This window comes from Mytilinidion resinicola (genome assembly GCF_010093595.1).
Source record: "Mytilinidion resinicola strain CBS 304.34 unplaced genomic scaffold BDZ99scaffold_3, whole genome shotgun sequence".
Taxonomy (NCBI): domain Eukaryota; kingdom Fungi; phylum Ascomycota; class Dothideomycetes; order Mytilinidiales; family Mytilinidiaceae; genus Mytilinidion; species Mytilinidion resinicola.
The window spans coordinates 1,345,822-1,369,920 of NW_022985439.1; the positions used below are offsets into that span (position 1 = coordinate 1,345,822).

The 24,099-nt window shown below is 51.9% G+C and overlaps 12 protein-coding genes across 12 annotated transcripts; 5 read left to right on the forward strand and 7 right to left on the reverse strand.

Annotated features, from left to right (window-relative positions):
• Positions 1–366: 366 nt before the first annotated feature.
• Positions 367–1,148, forward strand: BDZ99DRAFT_377611 (uncharacterized protein; the record flags this gene model as incomplete). Its single annotated transcript, XM_033715077.1, has 2 exons — positions 367–681; positions 759–1,148. Coding segments are annotated over 2 exons (705 nt in total), but the record flags the coding sequence as incomplete, so codon positions are not given.
• Positions 1,149–1,637: 489 nt separating this feature from the next.
• On the forward strand, positions 1,638–1,993 carry BDZ99DRAFT_515717 (uncharacterized protein; the record flags this gene model as incomplete). The annotated part of the gene is made up of 2 exons (XM_033724998.1): positions 1,638–1,643; positions 1,697–1,993. 2 exons carry the CDS (start codon positions 1,638–1,640, stop codon positions 1,991–1,993), a joined length of 303 nt encoding a protein of 100 aa, XP_033581917.1.
• Positions 1,994–3,266: 1,273 nt separating this feature from the next.
• BDZ99DRAFT_458911 (uncharacterized protein) lies at positions 3,267–4,949 on the forward strand. The gene is made up of 2 exons (XM_033719035.1): positions 3,267–3,608; positions 3,677–4,949. Exons 1-2 carry the CDS (start codon positions 3,483–3,485, stop codon positions 4,754–4,756), a joined length of 1,206 nt encoding a protein of 401 aa, XP_033581918.1. The 5' UTR covers positions 3,267–3,482; the 3' UTR covers positions 4,757–4,949.
• Positions 4,950–5,161: 212 nt separating this feature from the next.
• On the reverse strand, positions 5,162–5,799 carry BDZ99DRAFT_458913 (uncharacterized protein; the record flags this gene model as incomplete). The annotated part of the gene is made up of 1 exon (XM_033719036.1): positions 5,162–5,799. A coding segment is annotated over exon 1 (253 nt), but the record flags the coding sequence as incomplete, so codon positions are not given.
• Positions 5,800–6,117: 318 nt separating this feature from the next.
• BDZ99DRAFT_434932 (uncharacterized protein) lies at positions 6,118–6,762 on the forward strand (the record flags this gene model as incomplete). The annotated part of the gene is made up of 2 exons (XM_033717465.1): positions 6,118–6,452; positions 6,504–6,762. The coding sequence occupies exons 1-2, from the start codon at positions 6,175–6,177 to the stop codon at positions 6,760–6,762; spliced, it is 537 nt and encodes a 178-aa protein (XP_033581920.1). The 5' UTR covers positions 6,118–6,174.
• Positions 6,763–7,441: 679 nt separating this feature from the next.
• On the forward strand, positions 7,442–9,747 carry BDZ99DRAFT_458915 (uncharacterized protein). Its single transcript, XM_033719037.1, has 2 exons — positions 7,442–7,978; positions 8,030–9,747. Exons 1-2 carry the CDS (start codon positions 7,500–7,502, stop codon positions 9,660–9,662), a joined length of 2,112 nt encoding a protein of 703 aa, XP_033581921.1. The 5' UTR covers positions 7,442–7,499; the 3' UTR covers positions 9,663–9,747.
• A 585-nt stretch (positions 9,748–10,332) lies between these two features.
• Positions 10,333–12,092, reverse strand: BDZ99DRAFT_408497 (arginine n-methyltransferas-like protein). The gene is made up of 6 exons (XM_033716509.1): positions 11,942–12,092; positions 11,870–11,883; positions 11,798–11,817; positions 11,595–11,704; positions 11,192–11,523; positions 10,333–11,145 (listed from the first exon to the last, which is right to left on the reverse strand). Exons 1-6 carry the CDS (start codon positions 12,031–12,033, stop codon positions 10,667–10,669), a joined length of 1,047 nt encoding a protein of 348 aa, XP_033581922.1. The 5' UTR covers positions 12,034–12,092; the 3' UTR covers positions 10,333–10,666.
• Positions 12,093–12,735: 643 nt separating this feature from the next.
• On the reverse strand, positions 12,736–14,950 carry BDZ99DRAFT_188042 (uncharacterized protein). The gene is made up of 7 exons (XM_033713116.1): positions 14,412–14,950; positions 14,250–14,359; positions 13,780–14,152; positions 13,653–13,730; positions 13,376–13,605; positions 13,217–13,328; positions 12,736–13,168 (listed from the first exon to the last, which is right to left on the reverse strand). Exons 1-7 carry the CDS (start codon positions 14,846–14,848, stop codon positions 12,844–12,846), a joined length of 1,665 nt encoding a protein of 554 aa, XP_033581923.1. The 5' UTR covers positions 14,849–14,950; the 3' UTR covers positions 12,736–12,843.
• Positions 14,951–15,672: 722 nt separating this feature from the next.
• On the reverse strand, positions 15,673–17,773 carry BDZ99DRAFT_408501 (WD40 repeat-like protein). Its single transcript, XM_033716510.1, has 3 exons — positions 17,081–17,773; positions 16,517–17,019; positions 15,673–16,468 (listed from the first exon to the last, which is right to left on the reverse strand). The coding sequence occupies exons 1-3, from the start codon at positions 17,496–17,498 to the stop codon at positions 16,016–16,018; spliced, it is 1,374 nt and encodes a 457-aa protein (XP_033581924.1). The 5' UTR covers positions 17,499–17,773; the 3' UTR covers positions 15,673–16,015.
• A 70-nt stretch (positions 17,774–17,843) lies between these two features.
• Positions 17,844–19,283, reverse strand: BDZ99DRAFT_458919 (cornichon). The gene is made up of 4 exons (XM_033719038.1): positions 18,861–19,283; positions 18,593–18,748; positions 18,463–18,529; positions 17,844–18,297 (listed from the first exon to the last, which is right to left on the reverse strand). The coding sequence occupies exons 1-4, from the start codon at positions 18,959–18,961 to the stop codon at positions 18,205–18,207; spliced, it is 417 nt and encodes a 138-aa protein (XP_033581925.1). The 5' UTR covers positions 18,962–19,283; the 3' UTR covers positions 17,844–18,204.
• Positions 19,284–20,096: 813 nt separating this feature from the next.
• BDZ99DRAFT_515726 (methionine aminopeptidase) lies at positions 20,097–21,498 on the reverse strand (the record flags this gene model as incomplete). The annotated part of the gene is made up of 4 exons (XM_033724999.1): positions 20,097–20,230; positions 20,292–20,838; positions 20,900–21,301; positions 21,358–21,498. The coding sequence occupies 4 exons, from the start codon at positions 21,496–21,498 to the stop codon at positions 20,097–20,099; spliced, it is 1,224 nt and encodes a 407-aa protein (XP_033581926.1).
• A 332-nt stretch (positions 21,499–21,830) lies between these two features.
• BDZ99DRAFT_408512 (uncharacterized protein) lies at positions 21,831–24,016 on the reverse strand. Its single transcript, XM_033716511.1, has 3 exons — positions 23,394–24,016; positions 22,948–23,331; positions 21,831–22,883 (listed from the first exon to the last, which is right to left on the reverse strand). The coding sequence occupies exons 1-3, from the start codon at positions 23,937–23,939 to the stop codon at positions 22,290–22,292; spliced, it is 1,524 nt and encodes a 507-aa protein (XP_033581927.1). The 5' UTR covers positions 23,940–24,016; the 3' UTR covers positions 21,831–22,289.
• Positions 24,017–24,099: the final 83 nt, after the last annotated feature.

Consider the following 24,099-nt stretch of genomic DNA (forward strand, 5'->3'; position numbering starts at 1 on the left):
GCCATAGGCTTCCTATGCAGATTTGCAGCCAACCCCGGAACCGAACATCTATCAGCTCTGCTGCACAATCTAGCATACTACAAAGGGACCAAATCACTCAGGTTGAAATTGATGTGAACTCTGATTTCTATAGACGTCTAGCTAGTTGTATATATACTAGGGGAGGGAAGGGGGCCACCCCCAGGGTGGCGCGCTAGTAAGTTCAGATGAGGCCTGCACAGCTGAGGCTTCAGCTCGGTTCTCTACAGCTGAGATTTCAGCTGGGTTCTCTACAGCTGATGTTCGGAGAGTAGCTTTCTGGCATATGAGTTGTTGATCCTAGGTTGTAGTGCTGCAACCTGAGTGATACTTTCCAAAACTGTGGACACGTCCAAATCGCTTACGCCTGACGTGGGCATATTCGACGTCGATTTGTTCGACACTAGCAACACTACCATTGCCGCCCTCAAGAAGCAGAGCAAGAAGGTCATCTGCTACTTCAGCGCTGGTTCCTACGAGCCCAATCGATCCGACTCTAAGGATTTCAAGTCAAGCGATCTGGGTAAGGTTATGGATGGCTGGCCAGATGAAAAGTGGTTGGATATTCGGACCGCGAATGTCAAGAGCATCATGTTGAAGCGTATCCAGCTGGCCGCGGATAAAGGTTGCGATGGAATCGACCCCGACAATGTAGATGGCTTTGTAAGTCATCAGTTTTGTCCCTCCAAATCATTCTCTCCAATCTCCTCTTGCGAACATGGCTAATTTTACTCGTCAAGGACAACGATAATGGGTTCAGCCTCAAAGCCTCTGATGCGACCACGTTCGTCAAATACCTCGCCGGCATCGCCAAGTCCAAGAACCTAGCCATCGGTCTGAAGAACGCTCTCGAAATCATCCCCGACGTAGTCGATTCGATCCAGTTTGCTGTAAACGAGCAATGCCACCAATACGACGAATGCGACGTCTATTTTGATCTGACCAACCAGGGCAAGCCTGTGTTCAATGTCGAGTATCCGGACTCCGCACCAAACGTTACTGCGAGCGAAAGAAAGAAGCTCTGTGCAGCATATGACGGTGTCACACTGTCTACTACGCTGAAGACGTTAGACCTTGATGGGTGGGTCGAGTTTTGCGACGAAACCAAGGCAACGACTAGCATTCTCTGATCTGTGAAGTATGTTGAGATGAGCGAAGCTACTAGAAGGGAAAATATCCGAAAGGTTACGAAGAGGAAGTAGCATACTTTGTAAATTACGGACCGTTGGCTGCTCTGGGTGCAGTCCAACCTCTCCTCCAATTCTTGTATCATATTATCAATCAAAAAATGCTCCTACGGCTGGTGGTCGATCCCAGGTTATCTTATACAAAAGCATACCCCAATTACAGTACCTTTCCATATGTTCACGTACACTCTTTTCCTACTCCTGGCGGTGCTTTGAGGCTTTTCTAATTTTTATAGGAGCTGTCCTCTCATTCTTGCTCTGAGGTTTGAGGAATCGTACACGTTTTGGCCGACTCTATCCGGATCGTGAGGTAAAGCTATTCTATTCTTCTTACGAATAATGCGGGAGAGCAGTTAGTAAGGTCTCGGAATACTTGCCGCAGGAACAGCAAGATCGAATCTTCGCCTCCGCCTAAATAGCCCAGAGAGTGCAATGGCAGTCTTGGACTCTATCCGTGCCGTTCTAAAGTCTGGCGCTTTCACGGGTGTCAGTCCAACAGCCATGAACATGATCGCCGGATACTCGGGCGGGCACTGGCTTCCGAATTGACTGCCGAGTCTCACAAGGAATACGCGCTTGAGCTGAAGATTGCTGGAGGCGCCATTGGAGGTTTGCCGACTAATATCACGAAGCTGTTCTTGGCCGTCAACGGGAACGTCTTTGCAGAACTCATGTCTGCGAGTATGCTTGCGGTCGCGGCCAAGTTCCCCGAGCTTGCGGCGTACATTGAAACGCAGCTGATCAAGGACTATATCGCTCAGTTCAGCATCCTGATTTCTCAGTGCTAGGAGGATACGACGAATAAGACTTATAGATACGGCCCAGCTTTGGCTAACCGGGACATTGCTAGCTGGCTCGACAACGGAAGTAGCACAGATTCCTGTACATACTTAGCGTTGTGTCGAATGAATCTAGAAAATATATAGGTGCTGAGCCTCCTTCTCCTGCTGACACAAGTGTGACCTTCGTATACACAGGCAAACATTACTACACTTGACGAAAGCCCATGTCCAGTAAAGACCCAATTGGAAGGATTGAAACAAGAAGATTACTGCGTCGCAATTAAAATCTAAAGTACGATGGCTACGGCATGCTCCATGCGTAGCCAGCCACGCGAGGCATGAAAGAACCGGCACTCTTGGTTTGAACAAGAAGTGGCAGGTGTTTCCCGGTGTATGCCAATGCTTGGAGTGCTTCAATACATTATCAGAAATTTGAGCGTGATGAAAGCTCTTCAACTTAAGTTGTTTTGAAAATCGATGAAGCGGTGTAAGCATGGCAGACAGATGTATGTCCATATAGGAGGAATTTCTTGAGTGTGCCACCTTCTTTCCGCTTAGCGTGCCAGCCCTGCTACCGTACGTATAACGAGGTCCTAGTCATAAGTCTGTCCTAGAATACGTGAGACACACAAGACACTGTATTCGGACATCCGATCCTCTGGCATGTATTGTCTTGAGGCTTGGGCGTTCAATATGCTTCAGCATAAGCGCTGACTTAACGGGAGGCTGTTCCCGGCATGACTAGGTAGCGGGAACCGGCCTGTATGTACATACGATGCCTTTAGGACAATGCCTGGCCCACCTCCAACGGTGAGATGGAGGCCTGGGAGCTTGGGAGGTGTGTTAGCGTGTAAGGGTCGTTGGCGGCTTGGTCGAGGAACAACGCCGCAATTCGATGCACGTTGTCTGGCTAGATTTCGCATACCAACATTGGTGTCCGGCATGGAGCCCTTGTCGTGTAGGATTGAGCAGGCGAGCTTGGGCTCACAAAAAGTGGCAGTACACCAAGTCGCCGTCTGGGGTGGCCTAGAAGTTTCAAAGCTGGTCACATCCATCGCCTTGGTTTCGACCAATTTTTCGAAAATGTCCCAAAAATCCCTAAAAAGGGTCGGAAATCATCGGGTTGGAAGCTTCGTGATTTGTTATACTTTACTTCGTACATGTAAGCGCATGGCCTCGCGGACTGCGACTTTCTGTAACCCCAAGCCCGGCTAGCATGCATATGGTTGGATTCTAGTTACGACTCATAAGCCTTAAATACCTGTCACCCACCGCCTGAAGTCAGCCATCGCGGAGCTCCACACGCCCTATCCCGCAAGACAATCCCATCCAGCAAGTACTTTTGCCTTGTATTAAGTTTATGCACTTCGTCTCCACAGATAGGCCTTGCTGCCGGAGAACCCGCCCTCTCGTTCGTCTCCACCGCGGAATTAAGGGAGATAGAGCACAACTCTCGATTTGAAAGCCTTCAAAGAGGTCGTGTCCAAAAGACACTATGCTTAGCTACATATCGGCCACAAGACGGAAGGCATGTAGTGCATGCGTAAAAGCAAAACGACGTTGCGATTTAGGCTATCCTTGTTGTAATCGGTGCTTCACGAAGGGCCTAGTTTGTCAATATGTAAGTCTTAACCGATCCGACCTACAAAGGTAGTGAAATTCCACTTCCAAGTATCTAATACTATACAGCGCGGAGCAAGTGCCAGTGATGCATTGACTCAACCAGAGGTTGTGGTCCGCCAAACATCTCCGGAAATAATCAACCGAAGACATCGCTTTATAACACCTTCAGATTCCGAATCCGTTTCATCGCCACGTGAGCCCCGGCGGCTCTCAGCTAACGACTTCGAATCTCTGTTTTCTGGAACCCAATGTCCACGCTCTGAAAGTAGCAACTATCCCTCCCCGCGGCATGGTTCACACGCAGACAGTCCATCTTTGGGCCACTACCAAACACCAACCCTCCTCTCACCAGCCCCACAGATCTGGGAACCCTGCTCACTATCGAATCTGCAAATCAACTTCATCATCGACCAACTCTCTACCTATGTCCGCGGCTTTGCATACGCGGGCAGCACCCCCTTCATCCATCCAACTCTTTACGAAAAGTGGCAGCCTGCAGCATACCAAGACGCCTGCGCCCTCTCCGCGCTCTACATCCTCAAAACCCCACGGAACAAGAACACAATCTCCAGCTCCATCAGCGCCAAAATCTCAGCGCTAATATCCTCCTCCTCGTTCTGGAGTCTCTCAGACCTCCTCGCCGCCGTCCAAGCGCTTCTGATCTACCAAATCATCCGCCTCTTCGACGGCGAGCTGGACCAGCGCCGCGTCGCCGCAAAGCACAACGCCGTGCTCGAGAAATGGGCGGCCGAGCTCTGGCGCCGCTCCTTCGCCGAGCCGTTGAGCTTCCCGACCGAGCACCAGTCGTGGATCTTCTACGAATCGCTCCGCCGGACGGTGTTGATGTCCGTGTTCCTCCGCGGCGCGTGGTCGTGCGTTACCAACGGTGGCGTATGCGAACAGTGCCCGACGCTGAATCGGCTTCCCGTCACTATCGATCCGGAGCTATGGGAGCTTGCGGAGGGTGACTGGGAGGCCGAGTTGAGCGCGAGAGCTGCGAAGAGCATGTCGACTTATGGGCAGTATGCGTTATCTTTTAATCCGGAGAATCAGGGCGCGCTGGGCGTGTTTGAGAGGATGTTGCTGGTGGCTTGTCGAGGGGAGGCGGCGATGGACTCGCAGGTGCCGGTGATGGGGTTGGTGTGATACTAGGTGTAAGAGCGGGATTGGTGTAATGGTTTTGGGATAATGGACAGCTTAATGAAGGATATGGGGGAGTCTGGCGCAGACATGGGAAAATAGGGATTTGTCTGAATGGGGGCGGCGTATATTTATTATCTAAAACTCCCATCTTAATAGTTCTTTACGAATCAACAAATGTAATACTGTTGTACAGTACTAGGTCATAAGTCTCGAAACGCGGATTAATCACTCTGGGCTCCAATCCTGCTCACTGGACACCACTGTGATGAGCAGCCCGGTAGTAAGCAGCCAGTTAGTCAAGGGGCAGGCTAATTTGCACTACTTGAAACTTGACGTCGCTCCTGGGTTTTTGAAGTCCCATGGGGTACCCCAAACAGTGGTAAATGCGTGTGCACAAACTTATGGCCTGTCGCTGTGCAGGCCTACGATATAGGACTACTCTATCCTGGACGATGGACTTCATAAAAGACAAGAATCTAACTAGCGAGTTTTCATGCAGTCTCTCGAAAGCAATACTCGCAACCTATGAAGTTTCTAGTGCAGCCCAAATTGCATAATGTCGTCGACCTGCCTATTTTCAACTCATATCTCCCGACCTGCGGCTGTGGTAGGTGGTACAAGTCCCATCACCTGCCCAAAGTCTGCATCCAAAACGCAGAGATGACCACGATCCTATCCTAGGGCCGGGAATCCCCGATATCCAGTCCACTAAACGAGCGTATGGCGGTGAAGTTGGGCGTGGGATGGCCATGCCGATCAGGATGTTTTCGGGAATCGTGAAGGTGATCCAACCAAAGACGGACCTGAGGGGTGCCGCCAGGACAGCACAGCGCATGTGCAGCAAGCTGAAAGCTGAGACGCTGTGACGCGAGTCGCGGGTGAGACGGGAGTGGCTCCGCTGATGTCATTCGGGACCCTGCGTCTTAGTTACGGAATACTATAGTTGGCTTACAGTATCCCCCCTGTACGGACTGGACACGACCGTGCGCAAAACAAGGGTTTTTGTATGTAAAATCCCTTGTTCTACGCACGATCGTGTCCAATCCGTACAGGGGGGGATACTGTACGGACAACAATGCTTCCAAGTGGACATTATTTCTATACACCTGCGCTATAGCTCTAGCTATACTTACAAGTCACGTTGTTGTTGTAGCACTCCGCAGTAATGCGTAGTGGTGCATTGATGTTGGTGTTGCTCGATGCGCGTTGCGCGCCCCGATGGTCGATCCTCCTATTGTCCGTCAGCCAAGTATAGTATTCCGTAGCTTGCTTCACATGTGAGAGAGCACCCGGCCCCGCTGGCGCACGTCCGATTTGGGTAGGCGTTTTTTGGAGTGAGACGGCGTCCATAAGTCTCCCCCCACACCTGGGCAGGCTCTCGCGAGAGACCTGTCTGCCCTTGCTTGTCCACTGCTGGCGGAATGGAGTGCTCAACCGCGTCGCCGATTCCAGTTGGCAGGTCCCGCTCGCTGAGCCTGCTCAATGGCGTGCCCAATCGTTTCTACGACTTCTCCCGCATGGACCAGATCACCTTTGTTCAACTCGCCGACTGGTGCATGGAGCACAAGACGCCGGTGACAGCGGCGGAGGATATCAGTATCGAGGAGTGTCTGTTTATTTTCCTGGACATTGCTGGCCAAGGAACGAGCTTCAAGGAAGCAGCGCAGTCCTGGGGTCACCCCGAGGACATCATCAAGAAGTATGGACAACAAGCCCCGTGTCTCCTCGTTCAGCGCTCTAACGTGCATAGAATCTTCCTCGGCGTGGTCGAATGGCTACGCGCTCTGAAAGAGGACGACGAAGCCACAACCTCCTCCTGGACACAATCCACACAATCCACCACCAACAAGAACAAATGGCGTGTGCTAAAGACGTGGCGCCCATCGCGTCGTGCGGAGGGATTCGCACGAGTCGGGGAGGACGGCGGCGACGGCATTGAAGTGAACAAGGACGAGGTCATTGAAGCGTTGACGGCACTGAACAACTTCATCCACGATCATAAGGAGTAAACGGGCTGGACTGGACGGAATCGGCTTTGGAGTTTTAGAACAGCGGTAAGGTTGATCCGGCGTTTGGGGGTGTCATGGGAAAAGGTACCAAATACAATGCCAACGGAATTACTACTCAAGACGAGGCCGCAGTAGTAGTGATGAGATATCGGAGTGGTGAGAAGGAGAAGTATAGAATCCCGATCACATGGGGTGTCACCATATTCCTTTTGTTACTACCAATTTTCGAACTTCGGTCCGACATGACAGCAAACGATACCTAATTGTAAGTACTAACCACGGAAAGCACACTATTTTGGCCCCCTCCGCTTGTAGCATTTACAGCCTTTCACATCGCGCGGGTGGGTTTTAAGCTTCCCAGATGTCAGCACGAACCATTTGCCGCTGCGCTTCGTATTTTCTAGGAAGGAGCTTACGACGCGACGTTTTACGTGTTTTCCGCCGAGTTTCTGGTACACTAGCGCATCGTATTCGTTAGGAGTCACCACGCTCTGACAAAGGGCTGAGGGCGGCCATGGTTCGTGCTTTTTACTTCGTGATCCTTTTCGGTTTCCTTCTGTGTCTCCTTCCGTCACGCGAAATGTCAAAATCTAGCCCCCTTCGCTCGTATACTGTCGAATACGACATTTAGCCGCAGTACTCCGCCGCCTCAGCCGAGGGCCATGCCCAGCTCAACGTTTGTCACTGCGAACCAGACGTATCTTGGTTCGACTGGGTGGGTGAATGGCTCGCTATACATGCAGAGCTTCGACGCGGACAACATATACGCATATCCACAAACCGGGAACCACCACAACGTCAATCTGACAATACTCCCGAATGATCTGGCTTCTTTGACCTTTGGTGCGGCTGATCAATGGGTAACCACCGCTTTCCAGCTGGCAGATTTCGTGCTTTCCAACGACACATTCCGCATCCCCGTTTTTTGTGTCTATCCAATATCCAGCCAGTACGATGTTTTACCCCGGGCGCTCTTTTACCTGCTCCTGATCCTATCTCTTGTTTTCCGTCGACACACTTTGCTCTCGACGGCTGCTCTGGCCACAACAATGACCTATTCGGCAACCGCCGTGATCCATGTTTTCGCACTGCTGGCTCAGTATCGCTTCAACACTGGTCCAGGCGACGCCAACTCAGCCAAAGAATACGGCGATGTAGATCTGCTAGCCATCTTCCCAATTCTGGCCGCAGCTGGCATCATGCTGGCGCCCATCCTGTAAGCCACGATAATCAGCGATCCCAACGAGCCGAGCTAACAAATCTGCAGCAATTGGTCTACTACAATCCGTCGCCATCGAGCGCAAGCTATCATCATCTGGTGGGGCATCTTGATCTTTGTAGGCCTTGTGCCAGCGTGGATCTACATGTACGGCTGGGGTGAGAAATTCGATCTCGATACCCTGGAGTCATTCGCAGCCTGTCCACGAACCTCGGATTCCCAGTGCGACTTTGGTCCAGATTGGAGCTTTGAGCATGATTTCACCTACGCCCTCTTCAAGAGGTGTAACTGCGTTGACTTCTGCGCGACGCTAAGCCCGACAGCTCCCATGAGGTCCGGCTCCAACATGGTGGCCTGGATCGGTCGTAAAATCAGTTGGCAAATCGGCGAGGGGGACCGCGTCTGGTCGCTCTGGACATTTAGCTGGATCGTCCTGATATTCATAGTTCTCTACGGCATTTTTGGCATCATAGCGAGCCGCTCTAGCCCCGCCTCCGTCCGAAACGCCTTCTTCAAATTCCTCAGCTCCGGCCGTCGCCAATGGATCCAAGTCCTCTTCGAAGGCAGGCGACAAGAAAAGCTCCTAGACAAATTTCACCTCACAACGCATAAACCATCGCCCCCCACCGGCCTGCGCCGCCTCCGCCACCACATCGCCAAATACATCGCCGCGGGCATCTACCTAGGCTCTGTTGCCGGCGCCATGCTCTCCCCCGCAATTTTCGTCACCACCGTCGTCTCGAACGAGCTCCTGCTCGGCATGTACCCCGTGAGCGAGCACCACGACGCCGTCGGCGCCTGGGCGCCCTGGGTCAGCGTCGGCCTCGTGCTCTTCGCCGCCGTCATGGACCGCTACTTCCGCCCGCTGCTCATCTCCATGCGCATCGCGCTCGAGTCCCTCTGGAGCGTGGTGCGCTACTCGGCCCTCGAGCGGCGCGAGTTCGCCTCCAACGTCCAGACCCGCGAGACCCTCCGCCACCGCTTCGCCAAGTTCAACCAGGAAATCAGCATCCCGTTCCAGCACGCGTGGCACCGCGGCATCCGACTCACATGGCACGCGCGCGTCAAGGTCGCCGAGTTCGCCTGGTGGTGGAAGAACACGGAGGAGGCGTCCGCGCTCAACGACCGCGAGATCCGCGCATGGCAGAAGGCGCGGCGCCCGAAGCCGAAATGCGCGTGCTTCTCGTGCGTCCGTCGAGCGGAGAAGCGCGAGAATCAGAAAGCAGAGACGCGCAAACGCCGCGAGTTGTCCAATCAGCCGTACGACAGCGACAACAGCGAGGACGCGGCCGAGCTGCAGACGGTGCTGGAGTACCTCCAGGCGCGCGTGAAGCGGCGGCTTGGGCCGGACTATCATATTCGTCGTAGGCCGCGGGAAGGGTTTGCGAGCGCGGAGGTGTTGCCGCTGCCGGGGTATACGAAGGCGGATATGAGGAGTCCGCCGCTGGACGAGTGTGCGGAGCTGCCGAATTACGGGTACCTGCTGAAGCGGGTGAAGAGGCGGCTAGGGGAGAACTATGAGATTGTGAGGATGCCAGGTGGCGGGGACGTGCCGATGCGGTATCTGGCCCGCGAGGCGGAGGGGTCGTGGCAGTCGCTTGATACGGCCTATGCGTCGCCGGTAAGTCCGGAGAGTGCGTCGGATCGTCAGAGGCTCTTTCAGGATGGTTGGAAACAGTAATGGTCTAGAGCCTGGGTCGTGGAACACTGTGAGTACGAGTATGTAGAAGAAATGATATCGATGCGAGCTATGACTCCCAACTCGACTTCTGTGTCTTGCTCTTGTCCTTCCTATTTGTCCTTTAGACTTTGGAGACATGGTGCGATTAGGAGAGCTCGTAATAAAAACAGAGAGAGGAAGGGGCTGGTAAGTTGAGATACGACGTCTTCATTCATACGTACCCGTAAAACGGCCCCGAGCCGCCACCCCTTTCGACCACACAGTCAGAAAAGCTGAACCAATACCCTCATTGTGGTAGTTGTTTGAGTAAAGCACATTTAGGAGTAATGGGAGTAATGGGAGTACACGAGGCGTAAGAAGGCAAAGACAGGGCATGAAGGGGCAGTAGCGAGCTAAGGACGGAAAAGTAGGCTGCATTATGGTGTCCTGGTGTTCAACTTCACCTTGTCGAAACACCCCTGGTGGGGTAAGTTCCGGTGGGTTTAGCCATTTCGACATCCCTCTGCCCGAGGTAACAGCCAGAGCTTGGCAGCATGAATATTTGGAAGTCGGATTATGGCAAACTCTGAATACCATGAGCCGAGAAAGAGCCTCCAGGCTTCGAGAGTAGTCTTAGCCAGTGCCCCAATGTGTACTGGCAAAATTAACATCACCACAAAACCTTGATAGTACCGGAACGATGTGATTCTCTATTTGCAGGACAGGCAAATGTGCCTCATAACGGATGATATCGTCCACCACGGCCGTAAGAGCATAAATCTCGACAACCTTGGAGCATTTTTACACCTGGTCTCAGTCATAACTCCTCGTCCGTCATGCCGCATGCTCTGCTGCCATGGCGTATCAATCCGAATCATTCCATGCCCTTCGTAGACCTGCACACAGGCCGTGACCCAAAGTCAAGCCCAGTTCAACGCCAAATTTTAACCAAATCATCTCTCTAATGCTAGCAGAGAAATCAAGAAGCTATCAGTAAGGTAAGGGGCAACAGAGGCGAGAAGATCTCAGCACATCTTATACGAGCCCTCTCCTGCCGCCTGCCGATGCATGTCGTTTGCATCCAGCTTGTACTCGATCTTGATGTCCAGATCACGCTTGTTCTTTTCGTTGGGCTTGTTGCTGAGCACTCCTGTTATCGTCTCGCCGGCCTCGACGGTGAGCATGTCGGGGAGGTAAAAGACGGTCTGTTTCCAGTGGGTGTATTTTGTGTGCGGGCCCGTGGAGAAGCGGATAGGTTTGTGGCAAGCGGAGAACTCGATATCGAACCAGGCGATCAAGGCGTGCACGAAGTCGTTTCGGCGAACATTCAGGGAGAAGGGGAGGCTGAAGGCGAGGTCCGCGGGCTGGACGGTGTAGAGATCCAGCGTGATGATGGCAGCGGGGTCTGTAACAACGGCCTTGATGTCGACGGTGTCAACAAGGGGCTCGGTCATCGCAGTCGCCTTGAGTGGTGTGTAGTCGAAACCCCACACGTTGTCCCAGACTGCAGAAATTAGTGAAAGCCAGATTCATGAATAAAATCCACTTACATCCAATCTTCTCCTCTTTATATTCGCCATCCTCAATGCCAGCCATGAATATGGTGGCCTTGTCCGGGAAGATCAGGCCATCCTTGACTAGGTACTTGTCTCGTGCGTAAAGCACGGTGTCCAACATGCTCTCGTACAGCAAGAAGTAGCCCATCCACTCAGAGATTATGATGTCGACCTTGGGGAAGGGAAGATCGACCTCCTCCATCTTGCCCTGCAACAAGGTGATTTTGCTGGTCATGCCGTTGCGCTCAACTATTTCCTTGGCCTTCTCGATTATGGTCGACATGTCTACGCCGATAACATGCTTCGCACCGGCTTTGACAGCAAACCTAGCGTCGCAGGAACGTTAGTCGTGGGCCTTACATATAGTAGGCAAGCTGCGCGGGAAGGGATTGCTCACATGCTGAGAATGGCGGTACCGCATCCGACATCGAGGACGACCTTGTCCTTGAACAGGTGCCTGTTCTGGTATATCGAGTCCCTATAAGATCTGGTTCGCACTTCGTCTTTCTAGTAGCAAGAAGCACAAACTGTTAGCAGTGGTTCTCGCCGAGTGTGGTGTGCTGGCCAGGCTGGACACAGCATCGTGCGGGTTGTACACACCAACATTTCTTCGTGAATACCTGAGAGGGCGCATTAGTACACACTCTCAACAGTAGAAGTCGCGCGACCGACCATGATGATTGTAGCTAGAAAGACCAGAGGTTAGCAGTTGCGTAGCGGGCAAGTTCGGGCAGGGTGCCGCACCTGTTGAAGTAATGCGCTTCCGAGTGCTCGAGGCCGGCCATCCGGTCCGGGCCCTTGAGCGGCGGCTGGGAGGATACAGCGTTGTTCGCCATATGGAGAAGCAGAATATGGAATTCTGGGGGGTATGGAGGGAGAGGGGCGTGGTTGGTGTTGAAGCGCGAGGAATCCTGAAGTAGAAAAAATCCCACCTCGTCTCGGAAAAGCGCCCGCCAGCCAATCAGCGTGGTACGCCACGAATCGCCGGCGGTGACGAATGAAGGGGTCCAGCTGGCAGCATTTATCGATTAGCCAGGACGATTTACAGCAAGCAGCGGGAGAGGAGGGTGCTGACATCTGTGAATGAATGTTCCTGTGCTTGCTGCAAGTCGACACTTTCAAGTGCCCCTCAGCTGTTGAAACTCTGCCCAGCCAACAATATCACGTATTTACGTCTTATATAGCTGCAAGTCACATGGCGCACGAGATGGCAGAGTCCGGCGGAGCATCATTCTGGCTATGTATTGAGCAGAGTGTCCCTACTAAGAAAGGAAATACATGCTGAAATGGCCATTTCACTCAACGAAAGCATCCAATCTCATCACAAGAGAACAGGCATAGCCACACTTTCAAGCTATCCTGCGATTATGCCACCCGCGGGAAATAACTGCTGCTGCCAATTGTTGCATGGAGAAGAACGATGCGGCTAAGAAGAACCCAGATACAAGCAGAAGCAGAGTGCTTTTATCAAACAGAAGAGGGTATCTTCGCAGAAAAAGGGTACCCTCCATGATTCAGATCGTGTTCGCGTCAATGTTAGATTCTGCCGTGAGCGTCGTACACCGTCATTATCATCATCGTAAGTCGTTATCTCGTCCTGATCAAGGGGAACATGGCAACAAAATCTTGCGCGTCTAGTGGCGCAATTAGTACCAAGACAGCCTAATTAGTGGAATACAGGGAGACATACCCTCGGAGTTGGTGAAGGTCAACTCAAACCTCCCCGAAGCTCCTCTTGGCGGCTTGTACCCGTCGCAGAACACATACGGATGAAGCTCTCGCAATTGCACAGTACTCGAGCCCACACGCCGCATCCAAGACTTCGACCCAATGTATTGCGTGACGAAGGCGGTCCAGATCGGAATCGTCTTCATCGCTCCACGTCGAGCAGTCGTCTCGAACCTGACGCAGCCGGAATCTCGATCTCGGAGGACGCGGAACGCGTGAAGGTAGTTGTCATCCTGGATCTCACTATGCATTGTCAGACTCTGGCCATATTCCGTGCTCTAAATGACTTACCCGCTGAACTCTATCTTTTCGCCAGGCTGGAAGAAATCCTCCAGCCCCTGTGGCGTCTGAACTCTATCTTGGCGTTTCATTGCGATGGCTGTACAATAGAATAGCACCATTCCTACGAATGAGTCAGACTTGCTCACTAGTACCTTGGATATCACTTACTCTCGTAAAGGGTGAATCTAAGATTGGCCCAGAGGTCGAGTTTACCATCGGCGCGGTTCACGCGACAAAGCTGTAAACAAGACTCGGTTCGTAGAAGCTTCAAGGCCGTCAAAGGAATGCAGTACGAGACTTTCTTGTGGGCCTGGTCCAATGTCAGGAATAGAATCCTGGCACGTTCGTCCGATGATCTCCAATACAATCTGACCCAGACGTCTGTCGCCTCGAACGGACTGTATTGCATTAGCGACACAAATAGGAAATGCCAGTCTGAACTTACAGTTCAAGAACTTTGATAAAGCCGTCCTCAAGGAGTCTGCGAATGGCACCGGGCTCGTCTCTTCCAAGGCATTTGGTCCTGATCATGTTAGTCTGCCTTCTGTCATATTGACTCTGGGTTAGCTTACGATTGTCCAAGTATTCGGAATGGTGTAGACGAGTGTTGGCCATCAAATATCTTGCTGGCCCAGTGTGCCGAGCCGCTGCTCGAATCAGTAGAGAACGTCATTGAAGAGGCGTTTGAGTACGTTGGAGAGTGCGGTAACTCCGGTACAGGTGGGGGAATATATGGCATCCTCTCGCCATATATTGGAGAGTGGGGAATCCTCTCGCCGTATATTGGAGAGTGGGGAACCCTCTCGCCGTATATTGGAGACTGGGGATGCGATGGATAAGGAGCGGGTGCTGGGTATGTTGAGAATCTACCCATTTGAGGTCTAGTAGTTGATGGGGTTCGAGGCCTAGAAGTCGACTGGGTTCGAGGCATATGGGGACGAGAATCTGTAGTTGTCAGTTCCCGGAATGTACAGATTCCGCGAGCAATTGTCGGTCTCTACAATTTTGAAGTTGAAGCGAATAGACGTAAATGAATGCATACCACGAGGATCGACGGATAACCTGTCGAAGTACGAGTCTACTGGCTCTTGTCTCACTAGAAGGCGACTCAGCCGAGCCTGTATACGCTCAATGTCTGGGTCTATCGGGTCGCTTTTGTTGGTCAGCATCTCTGTGGCCGATTGACGGTGAGAATTAAGCTAACCCTCTCAATATATCAAATAGACCCTGTAGAAAGACGCGGTACATCTCAAGGCGTGCAGGAAGAGCTATGCCTTGCTCCTTCAGATCTACATTGAGGTCTTCCCATATCATGGCGTACTGGGGAGTGCCTGGAAAGGCTCCGGGATGCTGGCGGCTGTCGCGCTTTGACTTCCCAAACATGTTACGAATGTCATCGAGCGTGTATCTGAGACTTGGAATCACGAGATTGAGCTCGGCAACAATACTGCCCACATACTTCCCATAGCGAGAAAGATCCAGGCTTTCGTCCAGGTGACGGAGGGCTGCGCTTATGGCAAAGAGCTCGGCAATGTTTCCAGTGATGTCTTTGCCATAATGCGGAATCTCGTCCAGGAAGACTTGAAGGCCGGCCGCAACGTCCTCGGCGTCTTTGGCATAATCGAGCAGCCTCCAGTCCATCGTGGGTCGCGTGACTCTGAGCGTTCAGTAGGCAGAATGAAGTGAGTGCACACACATGGTCTGGCAGAGAAAAACAGGAGGAGCGAGACGCGCGTGTATTCAGAGGGCTTGTTTGATTACAGTCATTCAGGCTGGCGGTAGGCCTTGCGGCTTCTGGTCGATGGAGGATTGACGTGTTCCACCAGGCGGCGACAGGGAAGGCCAATGGCAGTAGGGCGTCGTGCTTGGTGCATATGCAGCCATCACAAAAACCCCCTAGCCCGGCAGGCCCGTAGCCATTCCATTTCAATTTTCTCCATCAAAGTCACATCGTGCGTTCATTTTGGCCCCCAACGTGTATGCTGGCGACTCGGGTGTCGATTCAGAAGGCAGGCACTGGCCCAGGTGCAACTATTATAACAACAATGGAATGCATCAGGTTAATGTGAACATAGCTTGCAGCATCAAGCTACAAGCAGACTGAGAGAAAGACATGTCGTGTCAAGAGAGAGTGATGTTTTGGAATGATGCTTCGAAGTGGAAATTGGGATCAAGACTGATTGGATGGGACGATCTGAGAATAGACGAAGAGATTCAAGGGTTGTACTTAGATGCTTTCCTTAGCGAGTAGAATGCCACACCGCTTGATGAGTGACTAATTATCCCCCATTTAGAGGTTCCAAGAGCTCAATGGGGACGCGCTGGGGATTGGCCGCAGCCGCTCAAGAGCAGAAGACAGCGCGACAACCTCCAGGCATCAACATTGATACACAGTCGTTTAGCGAGAAGCCGAGAAGTTGGACTTGCATGCTTCCCAAGTTCAATAGAAATGCGAATTTCGTCATGAGGAGCAAGAAGCGTAGATATTTATATGTATATGCTACTTGGTACAATGACGCCTGCTCCGCCTCACTTTGGGCTGAACTTAAGGCTGCGCCACGTCTTTCCAGTCAACAGATAAAGATGACTAGAACCCTTGAATTTAGTCGCCTCATTTGAGCGAACACTTTTAACTGGTAGGCGACACCTCGGGAAGCACGAGTCCAGACATTCACTGACCTCTGTAATATGCCTAATTAGGCGTAGTGCCTCTCTTTATTTGATATTTGAAGCACCTCCGCAATGGTAGATCGGTATACGCAGACTATTGTCCTGGTACTGATCTAACCTCCAGACCTTTGTCATCGCTTAATCCCAGTACTTGATAGCCCCGTTGAGATCACCTGTGATCACCTTCGACGTCTCTCGTGGATGCCATTGCACTGCCAGAAGCGGCGCATCGCTCGCCTGGATTTTATGCCACATCTTACACGTCTTCCAGTCCCAGAAGCAGACGTATCCTCCACTGTCACCGCTAGCGACGAATTGGCCATCGGGACTGATTGCAACATCAGGCGCATAGCCGGAAACATTGTGACCCCGGAAGCTCTTCTTGCGGTTCTGCCTAAAACGGTCTGAGGCGGCGTAGACCACGATCTGGTTATCGGAGCTTTGAAATGCAGCGTATTTGCCAGACGGATGCGTGGCACTTCGCACCATACTGTACATGTATGGCTCGGCGATGAACTTGATAGGAACCGGAATACCATATTCCCAAGCCCGCAGAGACTTGTCATCGGATGTTGTGATGAATCGACGGTCCTGATTAGGTTAGCAAAAGTAAAGATAAAGAACTCTAAATGAGCGTACCTCGTCGCAGAAGGTAATAGTATTGACAGGACCCAAGTGATGATCATATTCCTGAACCAGATCTCCACTCCGAACGTCATACTGAAGGATCTTCTTGTCGCTCATACCAGCCAGGAACTCATTAGGCATACTAGGGTTGAATCGCACAACATGTGGTGTCTTCCCAGACGTAAACTTGTTCAGACATTTGCCCGTCTCGGTATCCCAAAGCTTCATGTATCGATCATAACTAGCCGACAGGAATTGCGTTCCAGAAGGGTTGAAATCAATGTCGTTGACAGACTTCGTATGGCCGGAGAACGTCCTTAACAGCTCACGATCGTGGTAGACGTCCCATAAAGCGATCTTGTTATCCGCAGAGGCAGACAACAGGAGATGCCCGCTGTCTGGGAAGAACCGCAGCTGTGTGATAGACTTGGTGTGGTATTTGAAGTTGTGTAGCAGTTTCTTCGGTATGAAGTTCTTGATGCCTTCTCGGTCGCCTCGCAAGTTGATATCCAAGTCTGTAACAAGTAAGATTAGCATATCTGTCGCAAGCGCATTCGGGAGAAAATAGCGACATACCCGTGGGAACATGCATATATGTCCGTCCTTGATAATCATACTGCTGGCTCCCCACAAACTCGCTCGTCTCCTTCTCGCCCAAAGCATCGCCGTACGCGGTGCCCAGCTTCGATGCTGGCGCCTCGGGCTGCTCCTCGATCTCATCTTCCTCATAGACGACCTCCACCTCTTCATCTTCTCCATATTCCTCGTCCGAGGCCGCATCTGGCTTCTCCTGCTCAAATTTTGCCCATGGACCCTTGTATGCGGACGCGCCAAAGACCGAGCCCGGGTCGCCTTTCCCTTCACGCTTTCGCTTCTTAGGGTTTGAAGAGGGGTTGATTTCGATGGATCGGTGGGCAGCACGGAAGGTAGCTTCGCTCAGGAATGTTTCTTCGGCGTAGCCAGTTGGCACGCGTCCCTTCGTTGAAGTATTCATGCTGGAAGGTTGGAAGGATGAGGTCTGTTACGCGGGGAGTGGCTGTGGTTAAACCGCCCTGTTCCTGTTCAGACACAAGCGGGACGGCTGCCGGTAGTCTAGCCTCTGGTAAGGTTGAAAGATCGTTAGGTGGTAGAGTTGTGAAGTGCAGGTCAGAAAAATGACACAGCTCGGTGAAACTCTATGTATCGGCCATACTTTAATCCGGGCATGGTGAGGGTTTGGGATTCCTCTTGTCAAACTGGACGGTACAAAGATAAGCTTTCTACTCTTGCGGAGTCCCTGGTTCATATACAGTTAAGCTTGAAGTTCGACTTCTTGATTGAAGCCGAGATTGATAGTCAGGGTGAAATGTCACGAGACATGAAATAAGTTTATCATTATGTTGGAAACCAAACGCTGCATTAACGACATGGCTTGATGCAAATCTACAGCGAGAAGCACGGTATCATGGAATAATAAAACCTCGACTCCACCACCCCGCTCCAAGACTTGTCGTCTCTTGTCAGACATCTCACAACGCCGGTAAAGGCCGTGCGTCCCAGACCAACCAGTTACCATACCCGACCCACAAGGGTCACCTCTGTACACATAGTCCCGTTCCTTGACATTTCGACCCATATAAACGATGGCTACTCCGACTTGTGGTATCTCAATAGGATCCCTTTCGTCCATGGTGCATGTTCTTGGCAGTTTCGTTCCGCAGTCACTGGGATTCGTCGCGGATGAGGGCGACGATCATGCTGTAGAGATAGAAGAAGAACATGACTAAGTGGAAACCCAGCTTAATGAAAGATTCCTGGATCAAGATTAGCAGCGTCCTTGGCTAAAATACACACCTGACGAGAGTTCGGCGATGAAGTGCAAGTTTGCTTAAAAAAAATGACAGAAAAAGACGAGGGGAGAGAGGCTGGGAAAACCCAATACTCCAAACAAGCGTCAGTAAATTGGAAAGCAGACTGACCTTCTTATGCACATTCAGTTTCCTGAAGATTTCTGTCGCGTCCAGCAAGTGCTGGTTCTCGAATATCCTAGCCCAAATTAGCTTCAATTCCGAGCGGTCACGACCAGTTCCCCATCCTGTATATGCGTACTTCTTTGCGTTGAAGGCCAGAAGAGGAAGATTGAGCAAGATAGCAAGCCAGTATCCGTTGATGAGGAACAGGAACGTGAGGAAAGCGTGGACGGCGGCTTCGGGGACAATGTAGGTGTTGAGGCGGTTGCAAAGGTCGATAGGGTTGATGTAGTCACTGTCGAATGGTGAGCGGGGCATTACAAGAGGGTAGCAAAGGCCAGGCACAAGCCGGAAATGCCGAATTTCGGCGACATTTGCGCGCTGAGGCGGAAGGAGTAGAAGCTTACCATTCCAAGTCGCTGTACATTATGGTGAAGAACACCTGGAGGAACAGGTTGACGGCATTTATCAGGACGGCCAAGAGATATAGCCATGCTTCTCCAGACATTGTGAAGGTGTCGTGTGCTGTGAGAGCACAATTTCGGACAAGGCGAGGTTCTTAGTATATTTGAGGCTGGCGTCGAAGTGGAATCTGCGCTCGTGAGGCTTGGGACGGAATTCGAGTACGATGGAGGTCGTGCGGGCGGCGAGCGCTATCAGGCTAGACGGGGGAGTGTTGTTGGTCCGGGCTGTAGAAGCACGATGTACTTTGGCGCGCTGAGAGGGGAGCGGTTCGATGCGCGAAAGATACAAGGCGGGATAATGGAGTAAGGATTTGTGGAGAAAGCTGTCCTGTTGTCACGGGAGGGCAGGCTGCAGATTGTTTCGAGATGACGTTCGTTGGGAAGTGGTCTTGCACAGACCCGTTTTCTCGCTAGTACTGGAGGAGTTTCCGCCCCGCCAGCAGCCAACTCAGAGGCATTGTTGCCGCCGGTTTAGGCCTCTCTTCCAGACATCTAGGATTGCTAGATAGCGACAGCACACTTCGATTAGAAGTAATTGAAATCTCTTCGATTCACGCTCTCTAGATTTGCATACCTAGAGCTCTATGCACCGAAGGACCTCAGATAGTGGTGGGTAGGTATACACATAAGGAATGTGGAGGCACTGTAATTCACTACTTCATCAAGACTCTGGCCAACCTACAGTGCCTTGGCATAGATATCCGTACACTTTCCTACCACTGTCTGGGGGGCTCTAATATCCTAATAGAAACCGGCAGCAGCGGATACACTTCCCATCTGCGTACACCCTGTTGGCACTGTCTTGAGGCAGCTTCGCAAGTTGAGTAGTCGCTTAAAATGCCGGACGCCTCTCTTATTCGGAATGCTGAAATACTATAAAGCTCCTCACACAGCGGTAAAGTGTACGGATTTCAATGACGAGGCATTGTAGATGTATCTCAATTGAGTTCAGCTCCCGTTGTAGGGTCCAAACTGATAGGCAGTTTGAACCTTGGGACGATCGATGCCGAGAACTAGATTAGTTAAGGGAGGCTACGTAGAAGATCTCTAGTGCTTAAAGACTGGAGTCATAAAGCTGGCAGGCCTATCAGATAATTGGGTTCCCCGTCGCGGTAGGTCGTCGCCTGCATAAGAGGCATAGTACAATATGATGCCTCCCTACTCTCCAGATCGAAAAGATCATGATTCAGTGCCCGCTGGCGTTGCATCATCTCCATTCGTAACAGCTGGCGTCTGGATGGCTCCCCCAGGCGAATCCGGTAGTCGTGCAGTCAAGACCTCTACTCCATCATCCGTCACCAAGAGCGTATGTTCTAGACGCGCGATTAGCATTGCGTTTCAGTGATGGCGGGGATCTGACGCGTTTCAACTCACCGAATTGAGCAGTCAGAGAACCATCCTGAGTAGCACTCGTCCAGTCATCAGGCCATGTCTTGTCTTTGTGCGTACCCAACGAGATCATGGGCTCAATGGTAAAGCACATGCCCGGTTTTGCTTGCCCAACAGCCTTGTTCTTTGCATAATGCGGCACGTTGGGTGCGGTGTGAAATAGCTGGTTGATTCCGTGTCCACAATAAGTCTTGATTACACTGCATTTCCGCTCTTTCGCAAGCTTTTCAATCACGTTTCCTGGGTCCCGGAATAGCATGCCAGGTTTCACGATCTTAATCGCTGCGTCCAGAGTGTCCCTGGCACATTCTGTGACACGCACGGCATCCGGATTCGCCTCTGCTTTGGAACCTATGTAGTATGTCTCATTCAAGTCGCCGTGGAATCCGCCATGGTATAGCGTAACGTCTATGTTGAGTATATCGCCATCTCGCAGAATCCTTTGATCTGGTATACCATGGCAGATGATTTCGTTTACAGACGTGCAGACAGATTTGGGGAAATGACAGTAGTTTAGCGGCGAGGGATATGACTGTGATTCCCATCATTAGCTCACGACATTCGAGCAATGCTCTGGGCGAGCAAATACTTACGTCTCTCTCCAAACACGCCTTGTGAACAATCTCGTCTATATAGTCGGTGCTTACGCCGGGCCTCGCTTCCTTCGCCGCGATGTCGAGAACCTCTCGTGCTAGCCTGCACACCTTGCGCATGCCCTCTTGCTGCTTCTTGTCCAGGATTGCGATCTTGTTCCTCCCAACAAACACCTGCTCAGAGCGCGGTATTCCATCCTTTGCATAGTCGGGGTGCTGGATCTTCTTGGGGACTTCCCGCCGTGGCGACAAAGGGTATACTGGTCTCAGGCTTCCAGTGTAGGGGAACGTAGGGAAGGGATTGTATTGGCCGGTTGCTGGGTCGGGTTTAGAGACAACTTTTGGTGGGATGAAGTTACGGAGAGGATTACTTTGTGACTTGTGAACTGTCTTATGATCGCCCTGTGGACTCAGTTAGTATTCCTCGGGCCTCTAACTAGGCTGTTCTTACTATGTACCCAGTTTCGTTTGAAGCAGTCTTGCGAGCAGAAGAAGGATTCCTTTCCCAGTTTCTGGCACGTGGGGCATTGTAGCGAGCTGGCATCGTTCTCGCAGTCTTTGCTCAGGCACTTCCGTGGAGCAGCCGCGTCCTCCGCCATAGTGCGTATGTCGCGGAGGTGGGGGAGTTGTGGGAGTTGTGGGAGTTGTGGGACTGAGAGGGGCGGGACGTCAAGAAGATGAAGTCCAGTGGAGTCGCGGAAGGAACTGCGAAGAAAAGCTTTGTGGAGGTGAGCAGAGAATATATGAGAAAGTTCAGCTAATGTTGTGGCGTGAATATCTGATTATTCAAAGTTCGAACGCCGAACTTTTTGATCGGAGCTGGCCAGAGGCGGCTTCAAGAATAGACCTCTTCCGCACTACGGATTCTATCACGAGCCGAGAGTCTCAGCCAGTGTTAAAACCCCTATAGGATCACGTGTATAGCTCAGGTATTGGTTCGAAGCATAGTTGTGACAATTTGGTCAATCTGCAAATCCAGTCCTTAATCTGCTGCATCCAATGATATAGCTAGAGCAAAGGGACCAGACAGCGTCATCAGGGTGTATGCAGATTGGGATATTCTATCCGCTGCCCTCGGTTTCTATAGACAGTGGCAAGAAAATGTACGGATATCTATGGGAAGGGACTGTAGGAACCGACGGCTGAACTCAACAGACACCCCACAGGAGATTCGAAAGTTTCAACAAAGCGACATATGATAGCTTGCTCCATTAACAGTAGTAGTCGGTGTCTTGTTCATTGAATTAGAGACAACCATGGAAAAACCACCAAGTGAGTACCATTATGATCCACCCCAAAACCGACCCCAAACACCAGCGGAAGGGCCGCATATGAAACCCATGACTGCTCCCAAGTCCCATGGCCCAAGCTTGTATGAGCTCCGAGAGCTTCATTGAGATCCATTGTTTGCAACTTTTGCCCCTGCTCCCACGCTCGGCGCAACACCAGTCCCCTCGACCCCGTTCGATGCCTGCAGACCACCACTCGCAGCGCCAGTCTCATTCTCCCCCTTCCAGTTGTGATTGAAGACTTCGAAATTGTCATCGACGAGCCATTGAAGATCTTCGCTCTCTGGGCGCATGGTACGCGCTAGACCGTTACCAGCCTTGGGATAGTGTGCTGGCGGGTCTGTGTCATAGCCGTCATATGGCTCTGGTTCGACTTCCTGGGCAACAGGAACCCTTACGAGGGGCTGACTCTCTGCTTGTAGCTGGGCCTCTGCTGGGTCCAGGTCAGAATTTTCATTTGTTGTCGATAGGCCTGGAGTACCAGTAGGGCGAGATTTGCCTATGGTTGACTGGTGACCATTGACCCCTTGTGGGCTCAGGCCAGTGTGAATCGCGTTTGATTGAGCTTGAGTCGAATTCTCGATAATAGATCGGGCGTCCGGAGCAAATATTGGGAGAGTGGGATGAATTATGTTTGAATGTAACAGAAGAGAGACCAAAGCTGATGGGGTCAACGTTCTCAAGTACGTACGTTTCTGCAAAGTCGATGAACGTTAGATTGGGGTCAAAATTACAGGAGCAAAAAGCGTGTGTACTCACCTCCTCTAAAGTCAAATATTCTCCCGCGACGAGGCCATCCATTCCCTCAACGGCACTCTGCTTTGACCGAGTGCAGGGGCTACAGAGCCATTCCTTCTCGGTTATTTGGACAACTTCCATCTCGATGGGTGGGTCGTGACAATACTGATGATAGGCGGTGTTGCATCCATCACAGAACACAATCATGTTGTTAGTAGGACTGGTCCCACGGTGACATACTTTACAAAGTGCGGCTTCAGCGCTCTTCTTGTTCGGGCGCCGCCGTTTTGTTCCAGTTGAGGGGGATGGCAATGTGGGCACGAACTGGGTCGGTTTATTCACATTGCGCCCAGACTTAGTCTGCGTAGGTAGTGGCGTGTATGAAGATGAGATATCGGAGTCGTTCTTCGTCAGTGCCGCATGTTAGCGATCTCCTCAAGCCTACAAAGCGATTCCGGATAGCTTACCTCGCTGTCGTCACTATCTGCCCGCTTTCGCTTTCCACCTCTGCCACCCCCTCTGCCTCTTCCTCTGCCGCCGCCCCTTCCTCTTCCCGATACGGGTGTTGACATTGGTTGGGGTGTAGCGCTGCTTGCGCCAACATCGCTCTTGAATCCAGTAGGAGTACCACTCTTTGCGCCTCCTCTTCCTCGCTTGCTGGCACCTGAAATTGGCGACGGCGTTGGGAATTTGTCGCTGGTGACTATCTTCTGCAGCACCTGTTCTCTCGCTGCTTGATATCCCGGTGTCCCAGCGCGGGCTGAGGCGTTGGCGCTCACGCGCTTGATAATCTCCTCCGTCGACGCAGAGAACTGATGAAAAGCCGGGCCAGTAGGGCTGTTGTGAGAACCATGCTGCATTGAGGATTGCCACGGCTTTGCTGGAATGGAAGCAACATTGGTGTCTGTCTGCTTCGCGGGAGCTTGCGTTGTCGTCGCAGAGGGGACGGCCGCAATCGAGTCCGCGGTGGGATTGGGACCGACTGGTGGTGCGGGGGGTTGCGAAACCGACATGCTTAGATTTGTCCTTCGCAGGCGACCATGTGCACTGTATTCACGAGAGTTCCAGAAGATGTGTTGCAAATGATGGCCGGCGTGGTTGGGGGATCTCCGCAGCGAGCAGCAGCTCTACAGAAACGGCCCCAGCGCGATGACTAAGCCATGAACACCCCCT

Bases quoted from the DNA above. Each gene is read 5' to 3' on its own strand.
- BDZ99DRAFT_458911 (XM_033719035.1), top strand. From the start codon at position 3,483: ATGCTTAGCTACATATCGGCCACAAGACGGAAGGCATGTAGTGCATGC. The intron at 3,609-3,676 runs GTAAGTCTTAAC...AATACTATACAG, and splicing joins AGGGCCTAGTTTGTCAATAT to CGCGGAGCAAGTGCCAGTGA.
- BDZ99DRAFT_458915 (XM_033719037.1), top strand. From the start codon at position 7,500: ATGCAGAGCTTCGACGCGGACAACATATACGCATATCCACAAACCGGG. The intron at 7,979-8,029 runs GTAAGCCACGAT...ACAAATCTGCAG, and splicing joins ATCATGCTGGCGCCCATCCT to CAATTGGTCTACTACAATCC.
- BDZ99DRAFT_408497 (XM_033716509.1), bottom strand. From the start codon at position 12,033: ATGGCGAACAACGCTGTATCCTCCCAGCCGCCGCTCAAGGGCCCGGAC. The intron at 11,524-11,594 runs GTGAGCAATCCC...CTGCGACGCTAG, and splicing joins GGTACCGCCATTCTCAGCAT to GTTTGCTGTCAAAGCCGGTG. The intron at 11,146-11,191 runs GTAAGTGGATTT...TAATTTCTGCAG, and splicing joins TAAAGAGGAGAAGATTGGAT to TCTGGGACAACGTGTGGGGT.
- BDZ99DRAFT_188042 (XM_033713116.1), bottom strand. From the start codon at position 14,848: ATGGACTGGAGGCTGCTCGATTATGCCAAAGACGCCGAGGACGTTGCG. The intron at 14,153-14,249 runs GTATGCATTCAT...TGACAACTACAG, and splicing joins GTTATCCGTCGATCCTCGTG to ATTCTCGTCCCCATATGCCT. The intron at 13,329-13,375 runs GTAAGTGATATC...ACTCATTCGTAG, and splicing joins TAGATTCACCCTTTACGAGA to GAATGGTGCTATTCTATTGT.
- BDZ99DRAFT_408501 (XM_033716510.1), bottom strand. From the start codon at position 17,498: ATGAATACTTCAACGAAGGGACGCGTGCCAACTGGCTACGCCGAAGAA. The intron at 17,020-17,080 runs GTATGTCGCTAT...TACTTGTTACAG, and splicing joins ATATATGCATGTTCCCACGG to ACTTGGATATCAACTTGCGA. The intron at 16,469-16,516 runs GTACGCTCATTT...TAACCTAATCAG, and splicing joins CTATTACCTTCTGCGACGAG to GACCGTCGATTCATCACAAC.
- BDZ99DRAFT_458919 (XM_033719038.1), bottom strand. From the start codon at position 18,961: ATGTCTGGAGAAGCATGGCTATATCTCTTGGCCGTCCTGATAAATGCC. The intron at 18,749-18,860 runs GTAAGCTTCTAC...ACCATTCGACAG, and splicing joins ATGTACAGCGACTTGGAATG to TGACTACATCAACCCTATCG. The intron at 18,298-18,462 runs GTCAGTCTGCTT...ATCTTGATCCAG, and splicing joins AACTGAATGTGCATAAGAAG to GAATCTTTCATTAAGCTGGG.
- BDZ99DRAFT_408512 (XM_033716511.1), bottom strand. From the start codon at position 23,939: ATGTCGGTTTCGCAACCCCCCGCACCACCAGTCGGTCCCAATCCCACC. The intron at 23,332-23,393 runs GTAAGCTATCCG...GCACTGACGAAG, and splicing joins CAGATAGTGACGACAGCGAG to AACGACTCCGATATCTCATC. The intron at 22,884-22,947 runs GTGAGTACACAC...TCGACTTTGCAG, and splicing joins AATATTTGACTTTAGAGGAG to AAACGTACGTACTTGAGAAC.